Below are 21,251 nucleotides of genomic sequence, written 5' to 3'. Positions count from 1 at the left end.
CCTACTTCCTCCCCTCCCCTGTTCCTCTCCCACCCCTCCTCCACACTCTCCCCTTCCACTCCCTCCCCTCACCCTGCTCTCTACCTTCCTACTCTACTTTTCTTTGCCTATAGGTAACACCATATGGCAGGCTGAATTGTGGAATCTTAACCCCCCAGTACCTCAGAATGGGACTGCGTTTGGAGATGGAATCTTTACAGGGGTAGTTAAGTTAAAATGGTGTCATTAGGCCTCCTTAGAAGAGATTAGGACACAGACAGGTGCAGAGGTAAAGACCATGTGAAGTCATAGGAAGGCAGCCAGCTACAAGCCAAGGAGAGGCCTCAGAAGAAACCAACCCTGCCAACACCTTGATTTGGGATTTCTAGACTCCGGAACTATGAGAAAAGAATTTTCTATTAAGTCACCTAGTTTGTGGTACTTTGATGTGGCAGCCCTGGCAAACTAATACACACCATGACTTTACTCCTCTGCTGACAATTTGGGAAAAAAATTTCTCTATTAAACTTCTCAAATCATCTTTTTGAGTCCCGTTTATTTCCTGCTGGGACCCTGACTGATCCAGTAGGATTATACAGGACTTTTTTTTTTTTTTGAAGATTTTATTTGAGAGTGAGAGCAGGGTGAAGGGCAGAAGAGGGTGAAGGGCAGACAGAGCAGACCCCCTGCTGAGTAGGGAGCTCTATGTGGGCTCCATCCCAGGACTCCAGGATCATGACCTGAGCTGAAGGCAGATGCTTAACTGACTGAGCCACCCAGGTGCCCCCATACAGGACTCTTATTTCTAGATTTGTTCTTACTGTATTTTCCAAAATTTCTGCAGTAACCACGGAATACTTGTTTTTTTTTTGCGCGCTAAAGAAGTAAAAAACACTATCATGGGACAAAACCTGGTTTGGGAAATTTCCATATAGAATGGATTCATAATTATAGGCCTCCAACATCAACCCTCCTCCACAAATCCCCTGGATTCCCACTGTTATGTCTAAGGGATTATGAAAACAGAACAGGACCTCAATGTTGGAACCAGGGAAAGTGGCCATCCTTGGTCCAAAATCTGTAAGTATTTCTACAAGTATTTCTGAAGGTGGCTGCCCATGCTTCTTTTTGTGGGAAAGAGCAAAGCTCTGCACAAGTGTAAGGGACTGTTAGAGTACCCACTAAATATTCTGTTATACCAGCCCAACTTACATAGGGACAAGGAGCATCAGGAACAAAACTGCCTCTTCTAAGCAGCACTAGAAAGCAATCACACTTTGAGAAGCCACAGTGAGAGGGCAGGGGAGGGGAACTGGCATGATAGCATACTCCTGGCTGCCACACCCAACAGAAAAAGGAATTCTTTCACTGGGAGTCAGAACTCTCCTCTGGTACCACCTAGATCTTTCCTGAGCCTGCTGACTTGTCAGCCTCAGTAATATTAAAGGCACGCTGCAAACTACTTGCTTTGAAATTTAGAAACAAATTTTATTTAAGATCTGAAATACAATTCCTAAAATATCAACTTCTCCAGAAAACCGTGGCTACACAATAATGCATTGCCTCTATCATGTTAGAACGTGCATTAGACTCAAATACAAAAACCATGAAACAAATCACCATCCTTCAACAATTTGAGCAAAGATAGAATGCCTAAGGAACAACATAGATGGACTTGCAGAGGATGGGCTGTTTTACTTCAAGCACCATAAAAAAAAAAAGAGCACAAATGCATGGGTTTTCAGGTATATACATTAAGTTGAACCTTTGGCACTAGGAATCAGGGCATTTTGTCACGTAGCATTAACACATATTAGAAAATTGTGTAGTGTCAAAGGGATAGAACCACCAGCATTCAAGCAATGTTGTCAACTAGGCAATAAAATGTTCTACTGAATGTTTCTTCTTTGTCTAATTACTGCGTACACTGGTAGCAACTTTGAAATGAGAAAAGGAGCTTGTGCTCCTTTCATTTTCTGTTCAAAACATAACAGAAAACAAACTGAAACATAAGCCCTGTTATACATTAACAATTTTAAAGAACATCAATTATACAAGAAAAAGACTAAGAACAAAAAGAGTGTTTACAGATACCAGACGTAACAGTGAGTGGTCAGTAGACCCTCACAGGGCTTTGCGGTGGTACTCAGCCGAAGCCACTTTGTAATCACTGGCAGTAAACAGAGATGCAGCATTCTTTGCCAGATATTTTAGGAAATCATGCAAATAGCCCAACAATAATGCAAGGCTCTTCTCATCAAGGGGCGTATATGCCAACATTGCTCCGATTCTCACAAATAATCTCAGTAGGTGTGGGGCTCCATAAACCTGGGACATTGGCGCATCAGGGTGAGCCAAGAGGATTTCTGCATACTGGGGCCTCTCAAATTTGTAGAGCAGCTGAGTGCCCAACATCACATTGAAATACTCTTTTATTCCTGCCACAACTTCATTAACCGCATATTCCTTATTATCAACATTTCCCTGCGACTTCTTGCAATTTGCATACTCTTCCAGAATGGCATCTACATTTTTCTTAGCAGGGAGCTGAAACAGCTGCTTCTGCCTGGTAACTAAGTCCCAGTCCTCAACAAGCCATGGTTTTAATTCTTCAGGAATCTTCACTTTAACTTCCATTCTATTCTTAAATGCCTCCTCACTTTCAACAGTGGGATCTGCCCGGGCCCTTTTCTTCCGAGGTGGCTGGGGTGCTTCGCTGGTACTGCCACCATCTCCGTTTCCAGGAGTCTTCTGCTTGTTCTTTCTTGTCTTCCTCACGGATCCCGAAGGGGGGTTCTCTGCAGAGCGACCCCCCCATCTGCCTGGGAGAGCCGGTTCCAGATTCTTCTGCTGTGGACCAGCAGTCTTCTTTCCTGAGGAGGCCCCTCTCATCTTACTTCTCTGCATATTGCTTCTAGTTGGTTTTTTGAAGTTGTCTTCTTCTGCAGATTGTTGTCCACGAGTTTGAGAACCCTGCTTTCTGGAACTCATTCAACCCTGTTTTTATTCCAACCACTGTAATATATAAAGGATTTTACTTGGTTGTTTTCTATTGTGACCTTTAACACACACTGCTTCTTAAAGGCCCACCAAAGTAAAACAGAAGCTATTCTCTGGGAATTTGGATTTCAAATCCTAGTTCAGGATCATCTGTAAGTGACTTCCTACTTCCACCCTCTTTGATCGTCACTACCAACCACTACTCTCACCCCCCATCCGATCACTCAATCGGACTTGACCAAAAGTTAGTTTTTTGGTGCCACTCAAAAGACAGGAATATAATTTTAGAAAAAGAATGAATTAAATGGAATAAAACTGCAGAAGGCAGAATTGAAATTAAATACTCTGAACAGGAGAAATGACAAGTTGAAAGAAATAAGAAAGATTAGTTGACTGGAGGCAAAATGAGTAACAGTAAAATGTTTTTGTAGGAGTCCAGGTAGGCCTGAACTAGGGTGGTGACAGAGTCAAGAGAAACCAAATATAGAACTTGGTAAATGAAGAGGGAGAAGTCAAAGGTGGCTCTGTAATTTTAAACCTGGGTAATTAATGAATTAATAAAAACACTGATTTTAATGGTTAGTTTAGAATCAGCAATAAAGTAATAGGAAAGAAATAATTCATCCATTCAATTAGTCATCATACATTAATGCATATTTGTTTTGGGACAGGTACTATGCTAGGTGCTAGGGATTCAAATATCTCAAGTGGCAATTAAAAAAACAAGGTTAGTACAATGACAGTTATAGGCACAGAGTACTTTGGAGCAAACAAGAAATGGTACATGACACTGCTTTCAGTCTCAGCTTGTTGGAGGAGGTGATAAATCAGTGAGGGAGAAGTCAGTGATGATTCCCAGGTTTTGAGAAGGGGTATTAGGTCATTAATATTATCACCAAATGAGAGTGCATCTAAAGGAGGAAGTGGATTAGAGAGGAAAGAAGTTCAGTACTGGATCTACGAAGTGTGAGGTATACAGTTAGACATTTAACTTTAAACCTCAGGTGAGGGTCAGAGCCATAACGGAGATCTGAGAGTAATCATCAAACAGCTGCTACTGGAAGCTATGAAAGCCATCAAAATCATTCATGGAAAGAAGAGGAAGAAAAACTGCACCAAAGTATGAAATTCTGGAAAAACCTAAAAAGAATATTTAAGGGGTGAGCAGAGAGACCAAGAACAGAACAAAAATGGTCAGAGCAGCCATAGAAGAATTAGGAGAATGTTGTTTTGGAAGCCAAAGAAGTTGAGAGTCTTAAGAAGGGCAAGGAAGAATATTCAGTACAAAATGCAGCAGAGAGAACTGTGAGATAAAGATGAAAAAATAGTGTTCTATGATTCTTATAGTGTGACAGATGAAGCAATTTTTTTGACTTACATAATCCTCTTCCTTCTTTCCCTTCCAAGAACTCCTAGTGTTTTCCCCGATGGAACCTCCTATATCTCCTGGGATGGTCTGGAAGAATGAGGTGGGAGACACAACCTAGAAAGGAAAACAGGTATCTGCAATGAAGATGAACTTTTATGAAATAATACAGAAAAAAGAAAAAAAAAACGTAATTTTTGACTGTAATATCAGAGAAAACATATGAGCTATATATATGATATATAATATCAGAGAAACTGTAGTATCAGAGAAAATATGAGCTCCACTGTTAGACATATTTCTACTTCAATTAGGCTCTGCCATTTATGAATTGTGAGGACTTGGGCAAGATATATAAGCTCTCTTAGCCTCTTTTTCCTCATCTATGGAATGAGGCAAAACTATCCCTTGACTTCACAGGTTCTTAAAAACTTTATAAATACGATTTGGCTAAACACGGTATCTTGCAGGAATACATGTGAATATGGATACAAAGATGTTCACTGCAGTGGTGTTTTTAATATTGAAGAACTGGAAACACCTATATATTCATAATACAGATTATGTATGCACACTATGGAAGAACATTGAAATGAATTAAGCAGAGAACCATGTACGAATATGGAAAGACGCTTGAGTCTACATTATTAGGTAAACAGGCATAAGGTATAATATGTACAACAGGATACTGAAGAGAGAGCACAGGTCGAGAAATTTTAACTATCAGTCCTATATAGTTCTTACGTAGAGTGAATGTGATCAAACTCCTGTTTTAAACTGATATAAATGCATAGGAAAAGTATCTAGATGAATCAATACCATACTGTTAAAATCAGGGTAACCTCTGGGAAAAAATGAGGGATGGTGGTGGATCAGACTTAAACCAGGTTTCTCCGATAACTATGACTTTCACCCACGTAAAAAGCTCCTCAGCCAATCCTTAGCCCTTAAAACGATGTGAGCAGGTGTCAGGGAAGCCCTAGGTGGGGAAATAAGAGGTTAAGAAATGCTAGACAACCAGAGCCTTGAATCAGAGAAAGCAGTTATTGGGGAGAGAGGCCTGAGTGCCAGAGCTTTCACTAACCAAATGAGATCCTCTCACTAAAAGGACACAAAGATCTAAGTAAAAAATAAAGGGCAAAGGGCTCTCCCCCTCAAGAAAGCATCAAAATCTGTGAATACGGATACTGACCCTGTGGGAATCAGACACCTGCCTGAGAGGGATAAACAGACACATCCTGTGAAGGATCAGACAGTGGCCAGCGTGTCATGGCATTACATTGTAAGCTATCGAAGCTTACAAAAAGGATGTTTCATTTCTAAACAAACATTCATTGTGCCCACGACAGAGGGGACGAGGTATATGAGGGTATCAGAGAATTTAGTTAAGTAATATAGACGAAATTCAGAAAACCCACCTCAGTTAATACAGTGCAGACCTTCCACTAAACAAGGGGTGTAGTTAAAATACCAACTAAAGAAACCAGGATGGCTCAGTGCCAGCCAGACTGTGTATAACAGAAGCGAGGCCAGGCTGGACAGGAAGTATTTTGGAAGTCTTAGTCTTCAGCAATTCCTTACTGAGGAGGAACTTGAAAATGATAGCTGAACCTACTGTACATCCTTGGCATTGATCTCATATATTCATTCATAGAACTAGAAAAAGGAATTCTATGTGGTTCTAATTAACTGGGTGAGTTCTGTCATTCTCTACAAATTCTTCTATCACTCTTACAAAGTCTCAATGAAATATCTGACATTATACAGAAAAATACCTGCACGAGTCAACATTTGTGACCAGTGAATAAAGCCATGGAAACAGCCTTTATAGAAGTTGTCTCAGTACCTTTATTTTCATCCGAGTATCCTACAGATCAAACAAGCAACTATTACTACCTGGAAGTCAGAAACCAGACATCAAAAGAAGGGAATACCTGTCCTTTTGATGTCTGGCTCCTACTTGTAATACAAGTTTCTGGATAGTTTTCCACTTTGTACCTCCCTTCCCAGCTTAACACTGCTCCATGATCAGTGACGGATGTGCTCTGCACTCATTTAAGAAGTTTGCACTATAGATTACTTAATTTGGGGCCATTTTAAACTTTGAGTTTGCCAGCTTGTCTTCAGTTTCAGGCTTTAATAATGGTTGTTTACTGGCTTAGTATACCTACTCTTTGCTCCCATCATGCTCTCTCCCTTGTCTCCATCTAAATACCACAGAAGTCTTTTCTCCTTTAATCTCCAACTCTAGTCCATGTTTCTCTCCCACCTCCAATACCATACGAAGTGGACGTTACTACTCCTGAGTTCAGTATTTAAATGTCTCGTGTTAGTTTTTGCTTATAGAACCACACCATTAATCTATTTGCCACAGGTCTTGTGTTACACATATAGCATATATTTTGGAGCAGCACTTAGGTCCCTGGTGGGTATACAATAGCGATTCAAAGTGAGGAAGTGATTCAACACATGAAGAAAATGGAGGCACAAATTAGGGACGAGTCTTCAAGTATTTTCTCACTTGTCTTCTACATGTCAGCTCTAGGGTAGGCCAGACACTGAGAAAACACATTCGTAGGTTTGCCCTAGTTTTCTAAATTTCTGTGTAAATGCTTAAACAGAGGTGAGCTTATACTGGTTATCAAACCTTAACCTTCCCTTTTAAAAAACGTGGTATCACAACTAGTTATTTTTTCCCATGTAACATAATATACGTAGATCTTGAGAGCTGTGTATTTCACCAATGGTCATACCTTAATCTAAACACCCTTAATGGAAAGTGATTCCTTTCCAATTTATCCTGCAGAAACTATTACAGCATTTTTGTCATTTCCTTTTATTATTTCCAGATGCAGACTTAGTGGGTCAAGAGGTAATAACACGTTGCTAAATTACTTCCTCCCAAGCTGTACCAGTTTTGAACCTTACAAGTAGTGTGTAAAACTATCACTTGTACTCTGGTCAGCAGTGGCTAGGCTCATTTACAGAATTTGATAAAATGTTTAGTTGTTTTTATTAGAGATGCTTTAACATTTAAAAAGCCTCTAATGGCAATATATGCTTTTGTCATGTGCCCATTCAGTTCTTAGTAATTTTAACATCTATAGGAGCTCTTTATATACCAAGAGTTGTCAGTCTGGGGCAAATATTTCCTAGTGTTCTTTTATAGTGCCCAATGTTAAGATTTTTAAGTTTTATATAATGAAATGTTAGTTTCCCCTTCCACTGTTAAAAGATGTCATTTTAATGGAGGTTTTATATTTTCTTAATCCATCCAGAATTTATTTTATAAGTTACAGACTGAAAATCTGCATTATTTTCCCCAAGCAGTTAATTCTGTGGTACCATTTATGGGTAATCTTAACATATGTATAAATTCCAAAATACATAAAGGTGGGGGAATTCTCCCTTTAGCTCCCCTCCCCAATCCCAGAATGACTGTGTAAGCTTTCAAATCCTATGTGCATATTCACACCAATATATAACCTTTAAAACTAAATGTGTATTCTATATTTGATTTGGTGAGACATATTGCTCCACACCTTTTTCATTTTGTCATGGGCATCTTTCTGTCCACACATACCTAGCTCATTCTTTTTAATATCCACATTACTCTATAATCTCTATGTGCCAGAATTTAGCCAGTCCCTTATTAACATTTAGGTTGTTCCCAATACTTCATTTTTACAGAAATGCTGTAATAGTCATAAGTGTACAGATATATTAGAGCATTAGGGATTTCAGGACTATCCTCAGAAGTGGAACTGTTCAAAGGATTGGTATACTTATAACTTTGATGAGATAGAGGCAAATTCAATTTGTAAAGAACCACTTTAATTTGTACTCCCAGCAAAAATGTTAAAGTTTATTCACCTACAGCTTCAGCAACATGGGATAAACATCTTCTGGAAAAAAATTTGCTTATCTAGTATGTAGTTAATATCATTGAGCATCTTTCACACATTCATGTGTATGTTTTGCTTATGTGAATATTTTTGTTCTTTTTTACACTAGGTTGTTTGCTTCCTTTACTGATTTCTAAGAATTAAATCGTAAGTATTCTTGGGTATGTTGGAAACATTTTTTCCAAACTCACTTTCCTTCTCTGGGTGTGTGTGTGTGTGTAATCACACAAGTATGTCAACCTTTTCCTTTGTGAAGTTTGGCATTTATGTCACATCCAGGGAAAATGCTCCCAAATCAATATTCTAATAATGATTTCCTGTATTTCTTGGTATTTCTATGGTTTCTTCCAAATATGGGACTTTTCCTAATATTAAAGTGGTCATCCTTTCCCCACTGATTTGAAATGCTATTATAGAACATTCTAAATTCCTAGATGTACATGGGTCTTTTAAGGTACTCTCTTCCCAATGATTTCTGATTATTCAATTGTTAGAGGTTATCACTATTTCTAGGTCACCTGGTCTGTCACAGTGGTATCTGTTCTCACACCAGTATCACATTGGTTTAATTATCATAAAGACATAAATGTTGCCCTAGAATAATACTTGTAAATGATTTCCAAGGATGTTTGATGCATTATTTGAAGTAGCAAACACTGGAGTCAACCTGGAGGTCTATCACTAGTGATTTGGAAAGATAAAATGTGGTTTATCCATAACATGGATTATCATTCTAGTTAAAACAATGCCACTGTGAAAGGAATCAAAAAGAACTCTATGAATGGACATGAAGACATCCAAGATAATTCGCTGAATAAAAACAGCAAGTTGCAAAAACAATACCTATAGCGTGATACCATATTTATGTAAAAGAAAACACAAAACATATTTTATATATATATCCATGTATGTTTTTAAACAGGTACATAATTTAGAGATCTAGAAGGAAATAGAACTGAGAACAGTGGTTAACTCTGGAAAGAGTAAGAGTTTGGAGGTGCAGAAATGGAAACCTAAGCCTACTCTGTAATATTTAAACCTTTTCATTATAAGGATAATATATTCACATACCAATTACATGACAAAATCTGTATTAAAATACACATATTCAATGATTTTCTGATCTATTCTTATTCTTAGATCTCACACATAGCTGGACTTTTCAGTGAATTATCACTGTGTATAATACATTTTGTAGGCATACCATTCAGACTGGTTTCCCTCCCCCCTCCTAGGTTCTGCCCATTCTTGGAGGCGCAGGTCAAGGTCCTTTTCCTCTCTGAGGCTTTCTCCATTTCAGGATACCCTGGACCTTGCCTTCTCTGAGCTCCTACTGGCCTAACAGCCCCCCTCCCTCCCTTTTGCCCTTAATCATTCTCCAAATGGCCTCCTGTAAAGGGGTTTTGTGCCTACCCATCTACTGCATCTTTTCCGCCAGGGCAGCGCCCTCCTCCGCAACCCAGCTTTCAGAAGAGAAAAAAAAAATTAGAAGGAAAATATAGTGACTCCACTGGAAAATGAAGCTCTCAAGTCACTGAAAAAACCTTCCCTCATCCCCTCACGCAAGTGATGGGCCACTTAGGAATGCAGACTCCAAAGGCTAACATTTTGGTATGGGTGTGTCACAAATGAAGTGTGAACAACATCTCCTATGGTTTGTTGGAATAAACCTTTAAATACACATATACCATGCCAGTTACATTTATATCCATTCTCTTCTGGATCTTGGAACACTTCCTTTATGTTTAACATATTTTTTGAGTCTGAGACAAAGGAGGAATGACACAAAAGCTGTTAGCAGACTGAATATGGTTATGATTTCCTAGTTAAATTATAGCTCCTGGAAATTCCCTTGTAAATAAATATGATCAATATACTCAGTATCTTTCTAGATTGTTAGGACAAGCCAGAAGTCATAATTTCAGAATTCAGTTCTAGTGGTAACTGCTGCTTCTGGAAAAATCAGGGAAGAAACCAACAGTATTAATTTTTTACATTTCCAAACAGAAGAATCCACTGCTTTTAGAAGTTTAAGAGTGTATGTATGGGTAGGTAAACCAGGATGTACCACAAGGACTAACAGAACCATAATCATTATTAAAGCAAACACTTATATGTGCTAAGCACTGTCCTGGTACTTTACATGTAATCCCTTCAAAAATTCTATGAAGAAGGAACTATTATCGTCTTTATTTTACACATGAGGAAATTTAGGGACAAAAGGAGATAAGTATCTTGCCCAGGATCACATAGTAAGTGGCAGAGACAGAATTCAAATTAAGGAAGTCAGTATTTGCTTTCAACCACTAAATTATGCTGTATATGAGATGCCACAAATTTAAAAAAAAAAGAATTATACATATATATACACATATATGGAACTAACTCTAGGGTATCAATTGTAGCATCTTTTATCAAAGAATGTAAGATTATACAGTCCTCTGTTGTTTGGGCACTTGCTATACTGGAAGCACCCATCCTTTCCTTCTTAGAATTCAGAGTGCTTTCCCAGATAGCCGCTTATTAATCTCCAAAATATTCCTGGACAGTTAGGAAGGTTATATGGAATTATCTTGTTTGAGAATTGAGGCCAGGAGAAGGGAGGCACTTACCCAGATTCTGTAATTGGGATGGTTCTGCAATCAGGATCAGATCTTCTGATCCTTACTATACAGCGAACTTAGCTTTTCTGATGATGGCCTGGAAGGTCAAAGAAGGGGACAGAAAAGGACATAAAGTAAAAAGATATGAGATCCTTTTTTTCCCTCCATTAACCAATGCATTTTATCACACACAAAGGACACTATAGCTGATAATGTACAAATGTTTCTTTTTCCTTTCTTGTGGTTTTATTTTCAAAATTACTTTATTGTGCATTTATCTTTATTTTTGATAAAGTAACTGTCTTTTTTATACTTTTTATGAAGGATAATTTCAAATTAATAAAAATGTAGAAGGAAGAGTATTATTAAACTATACCAATCACCCAGCTTCAACAATTACCAACTGAAGGCCATCTTGTTTCATCTATAACCCCACCCACTGCTCCCCCCACTCCGATTTTTTTAAGCTCACCGAATAGCTGATTTTCTGCATTTTATTATGGAAAATGTCAAACATACACCAAGGAAGACGGAATAATATAAGGAACCCCATATGCCCCATCACTCAGCTCAAACAATTATTAACTTAGGGCCAGTTTTGTTTCGTCTATACCCCTCCCCACTTCCCCCTACCGCTGAGATTATTTTGAAGCAAATCCCAGTCATCAACGTATCTTAAGTCATTCCCAGACATTTTATTATTTAATCTGCAAATATTTTCCTATCTCTACAAGATAATTTGAAAACATAACCATTAATGCCATTGTAACGTCTAAAAAATCGACATCAATTCCTTAAAAAACCATCAAACCCGTCTTCAAATTTTCCCGATGCATCTTAAACAGCTTTTTTTTTTTTTTTTTTAGTTGGTGTGTTCGAATCAGGATCCAAACAAGGCCTACTCATCGCATGTGGTTCATCTCTTGATCGCTCTCGTTCTCCATCTCCCTCCACCCCCCGCCTTTTAAACTTTTCAATATGGAAAATTCCAATCCCCGCTATTTTGAGCTAATTCTCAAATAGTAAATTATTTCACCAGCAAAGACTGATGTGTCTCTTTTACAGCTCGAATTTCTTATAGGAAAGAATTTGATGGGCAGGAAAGACACTATAATGAACGATTTTACATAATTTATGTTTTTTTTTTCTCATTCTGTTACGCGGGTTTTTCACTCCACAATAACAGCGAATAGCTTTCGGAACCAGGATTGGTATTAAGTGCCTTATACGCACTAACACACAGTACGAGCCTCTGAGGTACACGTCTCTGAGGTAGATACTATTATTATCACCATTTTACAAACATGGAAACCGAGACGCTGAAAGAACAGGAGCCAGCCCAAGCTGGGCGTTGGCGAGTAGGAATTCGAACGCAGCTCTGCCCAACTGTGAAACCATTAGTTAATCCTGTCAATATATGCGACGATAAAAAGAAATCGTCAACCCTTTCACCCCACCCCCACCCCGAAACCTGAAACGAGAATCCAGTTCTTTCCAGCAGCCGACGTGTGATCACTGCCGTCCCTCCAACCGCCATAGTAAAGCCAGGTTTCTCTGGCAACTGATATCCATAGGCAGACACGTCACCCTGGAGGTGGGCTTATAGCCTCCAGCCAATCACAATCGTCTTGTTTAAGTTTTAGAATGTTCCATAACCAAATGATTGGACGAGGCCTAACACGTCAGCGATGACACTTCGCCGCAGTAAAGGCGGGTGCTAGCAACCTGCTTCTTCACGGTTAAGGCTTGAAGCAAGCCAATCATCTTTCTCCTTTAGTGCGTGCTCTGGCCAATGACGCTCGCCCTCTTAGGTTCTTAGCCCGCCCTCCAAAAGCGCGACAGCCGTTGGGTCATAAGTCTATAGGGCAGGGTGTTCACGTGGCCTATTTTCACGACCCAGAGTTCCCCTGACCAGAGGTTTTTTTTTTTTTTTTTTTTCCTGCAGGGAGGCATTATGGGTTTTTTTTTTTTTCCACTGGGAAAGGAAGTGTCTACGTGGCCTGCGGAAACAGGATGGGCGGAAATGAGCTAAGGTTCCCGCGAGTGGGGAAGCGCGAGGTCAAATTTGGGGCCACGCCCCCAGCCTCTTGCGCAACTGTCGGAGTAAAGAAAAATAAAAGCGGAGCGGGGATTTTAATGTGTTGGGGTGGTGGGTGTATGGGGCGTGGTGTTGGGGCCTGTCTGTTTGTGTGCAGGCGAGCTCGCGTAGCCTTGGGGTTGGGATGTATGCGCGGCAGCCCTCGTGGCGTCGGTGGTGGTGGGTGTGCGCAGGCGTGCGCCCGTAGCGTTGGGACACAGCGTTGGGGCCGGTGTGTGTCCAGGACGGGGGCGTGCGTGTGTGCGTGCGCGCGCGCTGTGTACAGAATGGTCTCTACTTTTGTGTAAGTTTGAAAATTGTTCTAATGAGAAGGAAAATAAGTCAAGGCGACCATAACCAATAAAGAGCCTTTGCCAGAAATATTTTGGCCTCTCCTAGCGATTCAATTTAAGACCCTAAAAATACTTTTTTCCCACGTTTTTCTCTGTTGCCAAAATCCTGTTCTAAACCATAGCCCTCCAATAGTTAAGAGCCAAACACTCCCATCCCCATGTTAGCAATTCCAAGGTGCAGCTTTCCTGTTCCCTAGTATCCTCTCCTACCCCCCCCCAAGTTGCCTGCCATTCTCTTAGCACAAACACAATTTTCTGCCGGTAATATAATGTGATAGCCTTCCCCTCCAGTCTCTTTCTCTCTCTCTCTACACACACACACACACAGACTCCGAATTTCTGTAGGGGCTGAGGCTCTCTTACCTTTTTGTCCTGATCTCCAAGCACAGTGCCCTTCAGGCAAGTACGCACACAGCTAGTTTTCCAGAAAGTTCTCTGGGTGAGGTTTATACCTCTTGAGTCTGCCACTAGATGCCACCAAATCCCAGCAAAGGATTGGCTGTTTAGTCCCTGGAATTATGGGATTTTGTTTCCCTTCTTTCTGATTTGTTGAACTCCACAAACAATGTATAGGGATCATGTATACCTTTCATTGCTAAAGAAAAAATCAAATCAACTTTTGAAAATAGCCCAACCAGGCAGAGGACTATGGCCCTAGATTCAGATGTTTTTCCTTGCTTCTTCTTTAAAAAAATTACCCCTTCCAGCCCTCTCCTTGCCTTTTTTGGGGGCTCAGAATTGATGAATGACCCCAGGCCCAGATGTTGATGATCTGAATCCTTTCTGTGCATCTTCTTTTCCAATGCTAACAACATTCCCCAGTGGAAAATCTAGGTGGCTGTTTAGTCAATAAAGACAGATAAAAACTTGGACCCTGATATTGAAAACTGATCTTTTTCTCTTGAAATTTTTATTAAATATGTGTTTGCACCCTATTTTTGTTGTGGTACTGCTACACTTTGTTATGTCTTTGGAGTTAGAGACCTAATTTTAATTCCCCACTTACCAGCTGTGAGACCTTGGGCAAACGATTTATGTTCTGTGATACTCAGTTTTCTTGCTTGCTTTCTATATTTTAGATGCTGTTGTCATATCCTTTACATGGATATTTATTCCTCACAAAATCCTTATTAGATGGGTATGAATAAAGCTCAAAAAACAAAAATTAATATATCTTTAAATTGCCAATCATACACATTTGTGTGCATGTATATGTGCACATGCACACACAGGGGAGGGGGCGAGATTTAGAGCTGTGGTTCTCAAAGAGTGTTTTCGAGACACACCCGCAGCATTATTATCACTTTGGGGGAAGTTGTCAGAAATTCAGATGCTCAGGCCCTGCCTCAAACCTAATGAATAAGAAATACTAGGGGTAGGGTTTGGTGATCTGTGTTACACTGTTCTGGTGATTCCAATGTACACTGAAGTTAAAACCACGGTTTTGGAAGGCAGAAATGCAATGCTGATTTTTGTACACTCCACTAGAGGGTGCTATAGAATGCAAAGCGAGGTAATAAATGATACGTTTATTGAGATACCCTGCATATTTTATCAAAAATTTTTGTCTTTGGGGCGCCTGGGTGGCTCAGTCGTTAAGCGTCTGCCTTCGGCTTGGGTCGTGATCCCGGGGTCCTGGGATCAAGCCCTGCATCGGGCTCCCTGCTCTGCGGGAAGCCTGCTTCTCCTTATTCTACTCCCCCTGCTTGTGTTCCCTCTCTTGCTGTGTCTCTCTCTGTCAAATAAATAAAATCTTAAAAAAAAATTTGTCCTTTTTCATTGATGTATAGTTGACATACAATGTTTGTTTTTTAAAGATTTTGTTTATTTATTTGACAGAGAGCACAAGTAGGCAGAGAGGCAGGCAGAGGGAGAGGGAGAAGCAGGCTCTCCGCTGAGCAGGGAGCCCGTTGCGGGGCTCGATCCCAGGACCCCGGGATCATGACCTGAGCCCAAGGCAGGCGCTTAACGACTGAGCCACCCAGGCGCCCCTAGTTGACATACAATGTTATATTAGTTTCAGGTATACAACATCCTGCATATTATCAGACCCATTTTAAGATTAAAAACTAATGTATAGAGGTGTTCAATTGTTTTCTCGGTGTGTACAAGTATGGGAGTCAGGATTTGAACTTTACCTGCTTCTCAAGCCCAGGCCCCTGAGAGTACTCTGTTTTTCAGCTATAATAGCTTGTCTTTCTGGGCCTCAAAATACATAACAGATACCTTGTTCCCTGCTTTGGATAAGATTGACTAGAGCGCCAAGAAGAGGGCAGGAAAGCAAACCAAATAAGTGGAAATATTTTGATGATTTCATACCCTCCCTCATATCTATTCTATAATAAGATATCATGTAAAGCTCATGAGTGTTTTCCTTCTTGCTTTTATATTTCCCAAATGCTCTCTCTACTCTACACTTCTCTTTTTTAGTTTATGTCTGAACCTTATCTATGTGTGGGAGAGAAATCAGGGTGGTGAGGAAACACAGTTGTTGAAAGCCTATTATGGGCCACACTGTATAGCTCTATACACATTAATCCCAACAATAGGCCTGTAAATTCAGTGATGTTTATCATCATTTTATAGATGATGAAAGTGAGTTCTAGAGACTATATTTTTCTTTGGTCATACAACTTGTAAGTGGTGGAGTCTGGGTAATTCCTTGTATATCTGACAGTATTACCCTGCTAAGCTTTCTACTGCTCAGTTTTGAATCTTGTTTAGTTACTGTTTATGTAACTTTCATGTTATTTAATTTTTCTGAGCCTCAGGTTTACCATACATTAAGTGGGAACAAATATTCCTGCTTCATAATGTTAGAGTTGCGGTATCCAAAACAGTAGCCACTAGACACTTGGGTATTTAAATTTGAATTAAAGTTAAGTAAAATTAAAAATTCAGTTCCTCAGTTGTACTAACCACATTTCAAGGGCTCAATAGCTACTTAAGGCTAGTATTAGTACCATCTTGGACATCCACAGATACAAAACATCCCCACCATCCCAGAAAGCTCTATGGTACAGTGCAGATTTAGAGTATATAAAGTATGTAAAAGGACTTAGCATGGTGTATAATTCATGGCAGGTGCCCAAGAAAAGTGATTTCCTTTGCTTTTTCCTTTCAGCATTAGGGCTAGGTATGTTCTCCTGTTTTATTGACGGAGTCAGGAGAAGGGAGTAACTTACCCAATGTACTATAACAGAGGATATATCTGGCATTGGGACGTACATCTCCTAACTCTCACTCCAATATTATCTCTAATGGACCCATCCTTATGTGCTACTCTGTTGAATGAGCTCAAGGCTGAGGATGTGAATAATGTGAATTAAGTTTGGAGTCAGGGTAGTAGCAGAAAAAGACAGGAGCTGAATGCCTTCTATGTGCCAGTCAGCACTGTGCTCAGTTCTTTACATTTATTATCTTAGGGAATCTTCACTGAAGCCCAGAGAAGTTAAATACTCACTTCAAGTTGCCAACTAGTAAATGGCAGAGCAAGCATTCACAAGCATTCAGACTTCTGACTCCAAAGCCCATGTTTTGTTTTATTTTCATTATGCAATGCTACCCTCTCCAATGTGAAAACTCTCCTGCCCCTTCCACTTACTAAGTAGGGTAAAGCTTCAGCAGATTCCTGCTTCTTAGTGGGTCCTCAGAGAGTGCAAATTACTCTTCCTTTTGCATTTATAGCTGAATCATTGTCTTCACAATCCATTTCAACTGGAAAGGAAAGATAGCTGAAATTACTTTTTGTTTGGCTTCAAGACCCAAGTCCAGACAGAGAGTTTACAGTTCCAGCCTTCAGAGAGAACACCAATGGCTCCAAGATCTCTCCGTTAATTTTCAAGGCCCCCATTTGCTCATACAATGCCTTTGTGCTCATTAGAAATGTGAGCCACCTGGGGGCAGACAAATTGTAGAGAAGTGTCCACTCCAGTGAAACAATGAGAAAAATATCTCTCTTTCTCAGGGGTGTTGGAGCTCCACCAGGGCAGTGGAAGAATGAATTTCAGCCTCTGCGTGTTCCCTCTCATTGGGCACCCTTGTGCAGGGGGCACCCTGCCCTGTCTAACAGTATCTGTTGCCCTTACCTGGTGGCTAAGAGCCTTCCTAGGTCTGGAAGGTAGTGTCAGTCTTTTCTGGAGAGAGTAGATAGGGTCACCAGTATCCTCTCATGGCTTCTGGATAGTAGATGAAATTGTTGCATTCTTAGGTTATTTTGATATTTTTTCATTTGGTTCTTACTAGTTTTTTGGATGATTTTTAAAAGACTTTGGTTAATTTAAAAGTTAAAAAAAACTTAATATTTCAAGGCTAAGCAAAATGGTATTTCTTTAGTAATAATGTTTTTCTATCTATTTATACCTGCCTCATTCCACAGGGATTTCACAAACCAGTTCAGCAAATTACTCTGTGTCAGTCTAGTTTGCTCGCCTATGACAGACAGGGCAAAGGATGGAAATAGTCATGGGAAAGTTTTATCCTTTTAAGGTATTCTCTTCTAGCTCTTGTCTCCTCCTATAATCAACCCACCCCTGCTTCAACTGACCCATCCATTTAGTAGAAAGAGGTTACTTCAAATGACTGAGACCCTAAATCTAATCAATGTAGTCCTTGGGTGACCCTGCATTTAATGCCTTGGTTTCCCCTTCTTGAGTCAGTAGTTTAGCATGAAATATACTGAAATTTGTGGTTTTGTGAACCACAGGCTTTACTTGGAATCATCATGTTATGTTATCCGTGTTACACATCAACCCACAGAGATGAGGACTGATTATCACCAGTGTATGTTGACTCCTACAATCTGATCATTGCCTCAAGAGGATGCCTTGAGCCAGTTTTCCAGAGATAACTTGCTTATGCTTATAACCTGCACCCACAGTCCCCATTTTATTGGGAATGAAGAAAGCTATGTCTTTTGAAAACTTCAGCTGCCATATTATTAAAGAGGACAAACCAGAAGTACTTAAAGTGCTGCATCTTCAAATTGTTGAAGCTTTATGATGTGTACATGGGGGTTCATTATACTATTATTTCTACTTTGGTGTATTTTTTTTAAAGATTTTATTTATTTATTTGAGAGAGAGAATGAGATAGAGAGAGAGAGAGCATGAGAGGAGGGAGGGTCAGAGGGAGAAGCAGACTCCCTGCTGAGCAGGGAGCCCGATGCGGGACTCGATCCCGGGACTCCAGGATCATGACCTGAGCCGAAGGCAGTCGCTTAACCAACTGAGCCACCCAGGCGCCCTTGGTGTATTTTTTGAAGTCTTCCATAATAAAACATTTAAAAACAACAACATAAAAGTGCTCCATCATTCAGGGGGAGGAGAACTCTTTAGAAGAGCACTAATTAACCTAGGGGTGGGGTGGAATGTACACCCCATTAGTAGTGATGTGCCATGTAAAAATCTGGGGAGGGGAGATTTTAAATTGAAAAGGCCTGTGCATCAGACATTCTGATAAGATCTTCAAGAAGGAGAATCTCCTCTGGCCTGTAGTCCCCCTCCACCAGACCCCTGAAGAAGCTGCTGTAATCAGCCACTATTAGTGAAAGAAGTGTATCATATCCCTTGTGCAAATGGGAGTAGGGGGAGTTTGAAAACCATGGAAAACCAGGCATCAGGTAATTGATGGAAGCTGTGTTAGCCAGCAGGCAGAGAATCACAGGCAAAGGGAACCTGGGGGCAAGAGACTGCTAGTAGTATAAAAAGGCTTCATTCTCATCCCAGATGAGTGCTGGAGAGGGCAAACCTACTAAGAAAGGAGGGGCCCAGGGAGCAGAATATGTGGCAAAGAAGACCCCACTTGGAATCTCAAAAGGTATTCTTTGAAGACTCCAGAGTACACACACACACACAGACACATATGTGCACGCACGCATACATGCACTCATACCCAAGGACCTGGAACCTGTCTGCTGAGCTTGGAAAGGTAGGCTCCATAAAGTACAGATTGAAAACGATGTGGTTTGGTTCTTGTCATTGTGCTTTTACTGTGCCACTGAACAAAGAAGGGTATTGGTATGCTGCTGGGAGTGAGACATGGTTGGAGAGGTGGGGCATTGTTTAGGGTGTGTGGACCTAGGAGGACATGTTCTTTCAAGGCCCTGAATGTTGAGGTAACATGATTAGAAACTGGGAACAGAGAAGAGAGCAAGGGCAGTTCCTAAAAAGGTACAAAGCCGAGATTCACCCAGCGGCTCCTAGGCCAGAGTTGTGGGTGGGACGTCAGTGAGACCCAGGCGGGTGCCGCCAGCTTTCAATAGAGCTGGTCTGTGAAACTTGGCTGGGAGGACAGAGGAAGATTGATGTTTGCTTCAGAGTGGGGCTGTCAGCTGTGCTCACCACCTCACCATGGTCCCAGCTGTAAACAAAAGTCCTGGCCCTCCATGGCACTGTAGAGCCGTCCAGGCTGGCGTAAGTCTCTGAGGACAGCTAGACCATTTTCTCATCCTGGCTGACAACCAGAAGACAGAAGAAACAATAGAAGGTGGTGGTGGTGGTGAGAGGGGGGTGGGATTGGAAGGGGGTGAAAAGCAGTGACCAGTGGGAAGGAGCTGTCGATTTCAAATTTTAGGTCTTTGAATGCAAGTAACAGAAATCTTTCAGAGAAAGCAGACCCCTTTCCAAGTCAGCTTCACAGATAATAGTGAGTTACTAAAGGAGCCCTTCAGGGACTATAGTGCTTCATTCACTCATTCATTCATTCATTCATTCATTCATTTTTTTTCCAGTAGGCTCCACACCCAATATGGGGCTGGAATTCATGACCCTGAGATCAAGAGTTGCATGCTCCACCGACTGAGCCAGCCATTCATTCATTTAATAAGAGTAACTTAATGTACTCATCACTGGGCTAGGTACCCAGGATGATGCCAAAGTAATAGAAGACTGTTCATGAATTCAAGGATCTTACAGGGAGTTTGGGGATATGTGTAAAGATAAGTAAAAATACTAAATAGCGTATCTTTAAATGCTAAGTGACAAACATGGGATAGGAGCTTAGAAGCAAGAGAAGCCATATCTGGGCATGATCAAAGAAGGTGGGATTTGAGGGCGCCTGGGTGGCTCAGTTGGTTAAGCGACTGCCTTCGGCTCAGGTCATGATCCTGGAGTCCTGGGATCAAGTCCCACATCGGGCTCCCTGCTCAGCGGGGAGTCTGCTTCTCCCTCTGACCCTCTTCCCTCTCGTGCTTTCTATCTCTCATTCTCTCTCTCAAATAAATAAATAAAAAATCTTTAAAAAAAAAAAAAAGAAGGTGGGATTTGAGATGGCCTTAGAAAGATAGACGTGAGGGCACCTGGGTGGCTCAGATGGTTAAGCGTCTGCCTTCGGCTCAGGTCATGATCCCAGGGTCCTGGGATCGAGTCCCGCATTGGGCTCCCTGCTCCTTGGGAGCCTGCTTCTCCCTCTGCTTCTCTCTCTCTCTCTCTCCCTCTCTCTCTCTCCTCCTCTGTCTCTCATGAATAAATAAATAAAAAAATCTTTAAAAAAAAAGAAAGATAGACGTGATTTGCCTAGAAGAAAAAGGAAGTTGGCATTCCAGGTTGGGACCAGAGCATTACAAAAATAAGGACTGCTTTGGCTAAAGCAAAAGGTTATTGTGTCAGAGACTTTCTTCAACTCCTCACCCCCGAACTCATCACTATAGCTAACCCAGACTTTGGGTACTTGAGATGTCACATCTTCAGGAAGACTTCCTTGATCTCCAGGTTAAGTACCCTTGCTTTATGTTCCCCTAGCACCCACTACTTTCCACTTTTTAAGCTATGACTATTTCCAACTAATGACCTACTCTTGTCTCCCTACAATTTTTTCTCACACTGCACTCAGAATGTTCTTTGCAAAATGCAAATCTGTTACAACACTTCCTTCTTTAAAACTCTCCTCCTCAACCCCTTCATTCTCCTTCGCCTCCCTTTGTGTACTTCCTGCTTCCATTCCTCTTACTTTCCCTTTAGGTCATATCTT

At 40.8% G+C, this 21,251-nt stretch overlaps 1 protein-coding gene across 1 annotated transcript; it reads right to left on the bottom strand.

Moving 5' to 3' along the window:
- Window positions 1-1,446: 1,446 nt before the first annotated feature.
- MORF4L2 (mortality factor 4 like 2) lies at window positions 1,447-12,413 on the bottom strand. Its single transcript, XM_028095592.2, has 4 exons — window positions 12,325-12,413; window positions 10,863-10,950; window positions 4,358-4,462; window positions 1,447-2,994 (listed from the first exon to the last, which is right to left on the bottom strand). The coding sequence occupies exon 4, from the start codon at window positions 2,968-2,970 to the stop codon at window positions 2,104-2,106; it is 867 nt and encodes a 288-aa protein (XP_027951393.1). The 5' UTR covers window positions 2,971-2,994; window positions 4,358-4,462; window positions 10,863-10,950; window positions 12,325-12,413; the 3' UTR covers window positions 1,447-2,103.
- Window positions 12,414-21,251: the final 8,838 nt, after the last annotated feature.

The sequence above is a fragment of the Eumetopias jubatus genome, unplaced genomic scaffold (assembly GCF_037043125.1).
Source record: "Eumetopias jubatus isolate StellerSeaLion01/CBP00866 unplaced genomic scaffold, mEumJub1_p1.0 scaffold_11, whole genome shotgun sequence".
Taxonomy (NCBI): domain Eukaryota; kingdom Metazoa; phylum Chordata; class Mammalia; order Carnivora; family Otariidae; genus Eumetopias; species Eumetopias jubatus.
This window is presented reverse-complemented; position numbering and strand designations above follow the sequence as displayed.

Bases quoted from the DNA above. Each gene is read 5' to 3' on its own strand.
- MORF4L2 (XM_028095592.2), bottom strand. From the start codon at position 2,970: ATGAGTTCCAGAAAGCAGGGTTCTCAAACTCGTGGACAACAATCTGCA.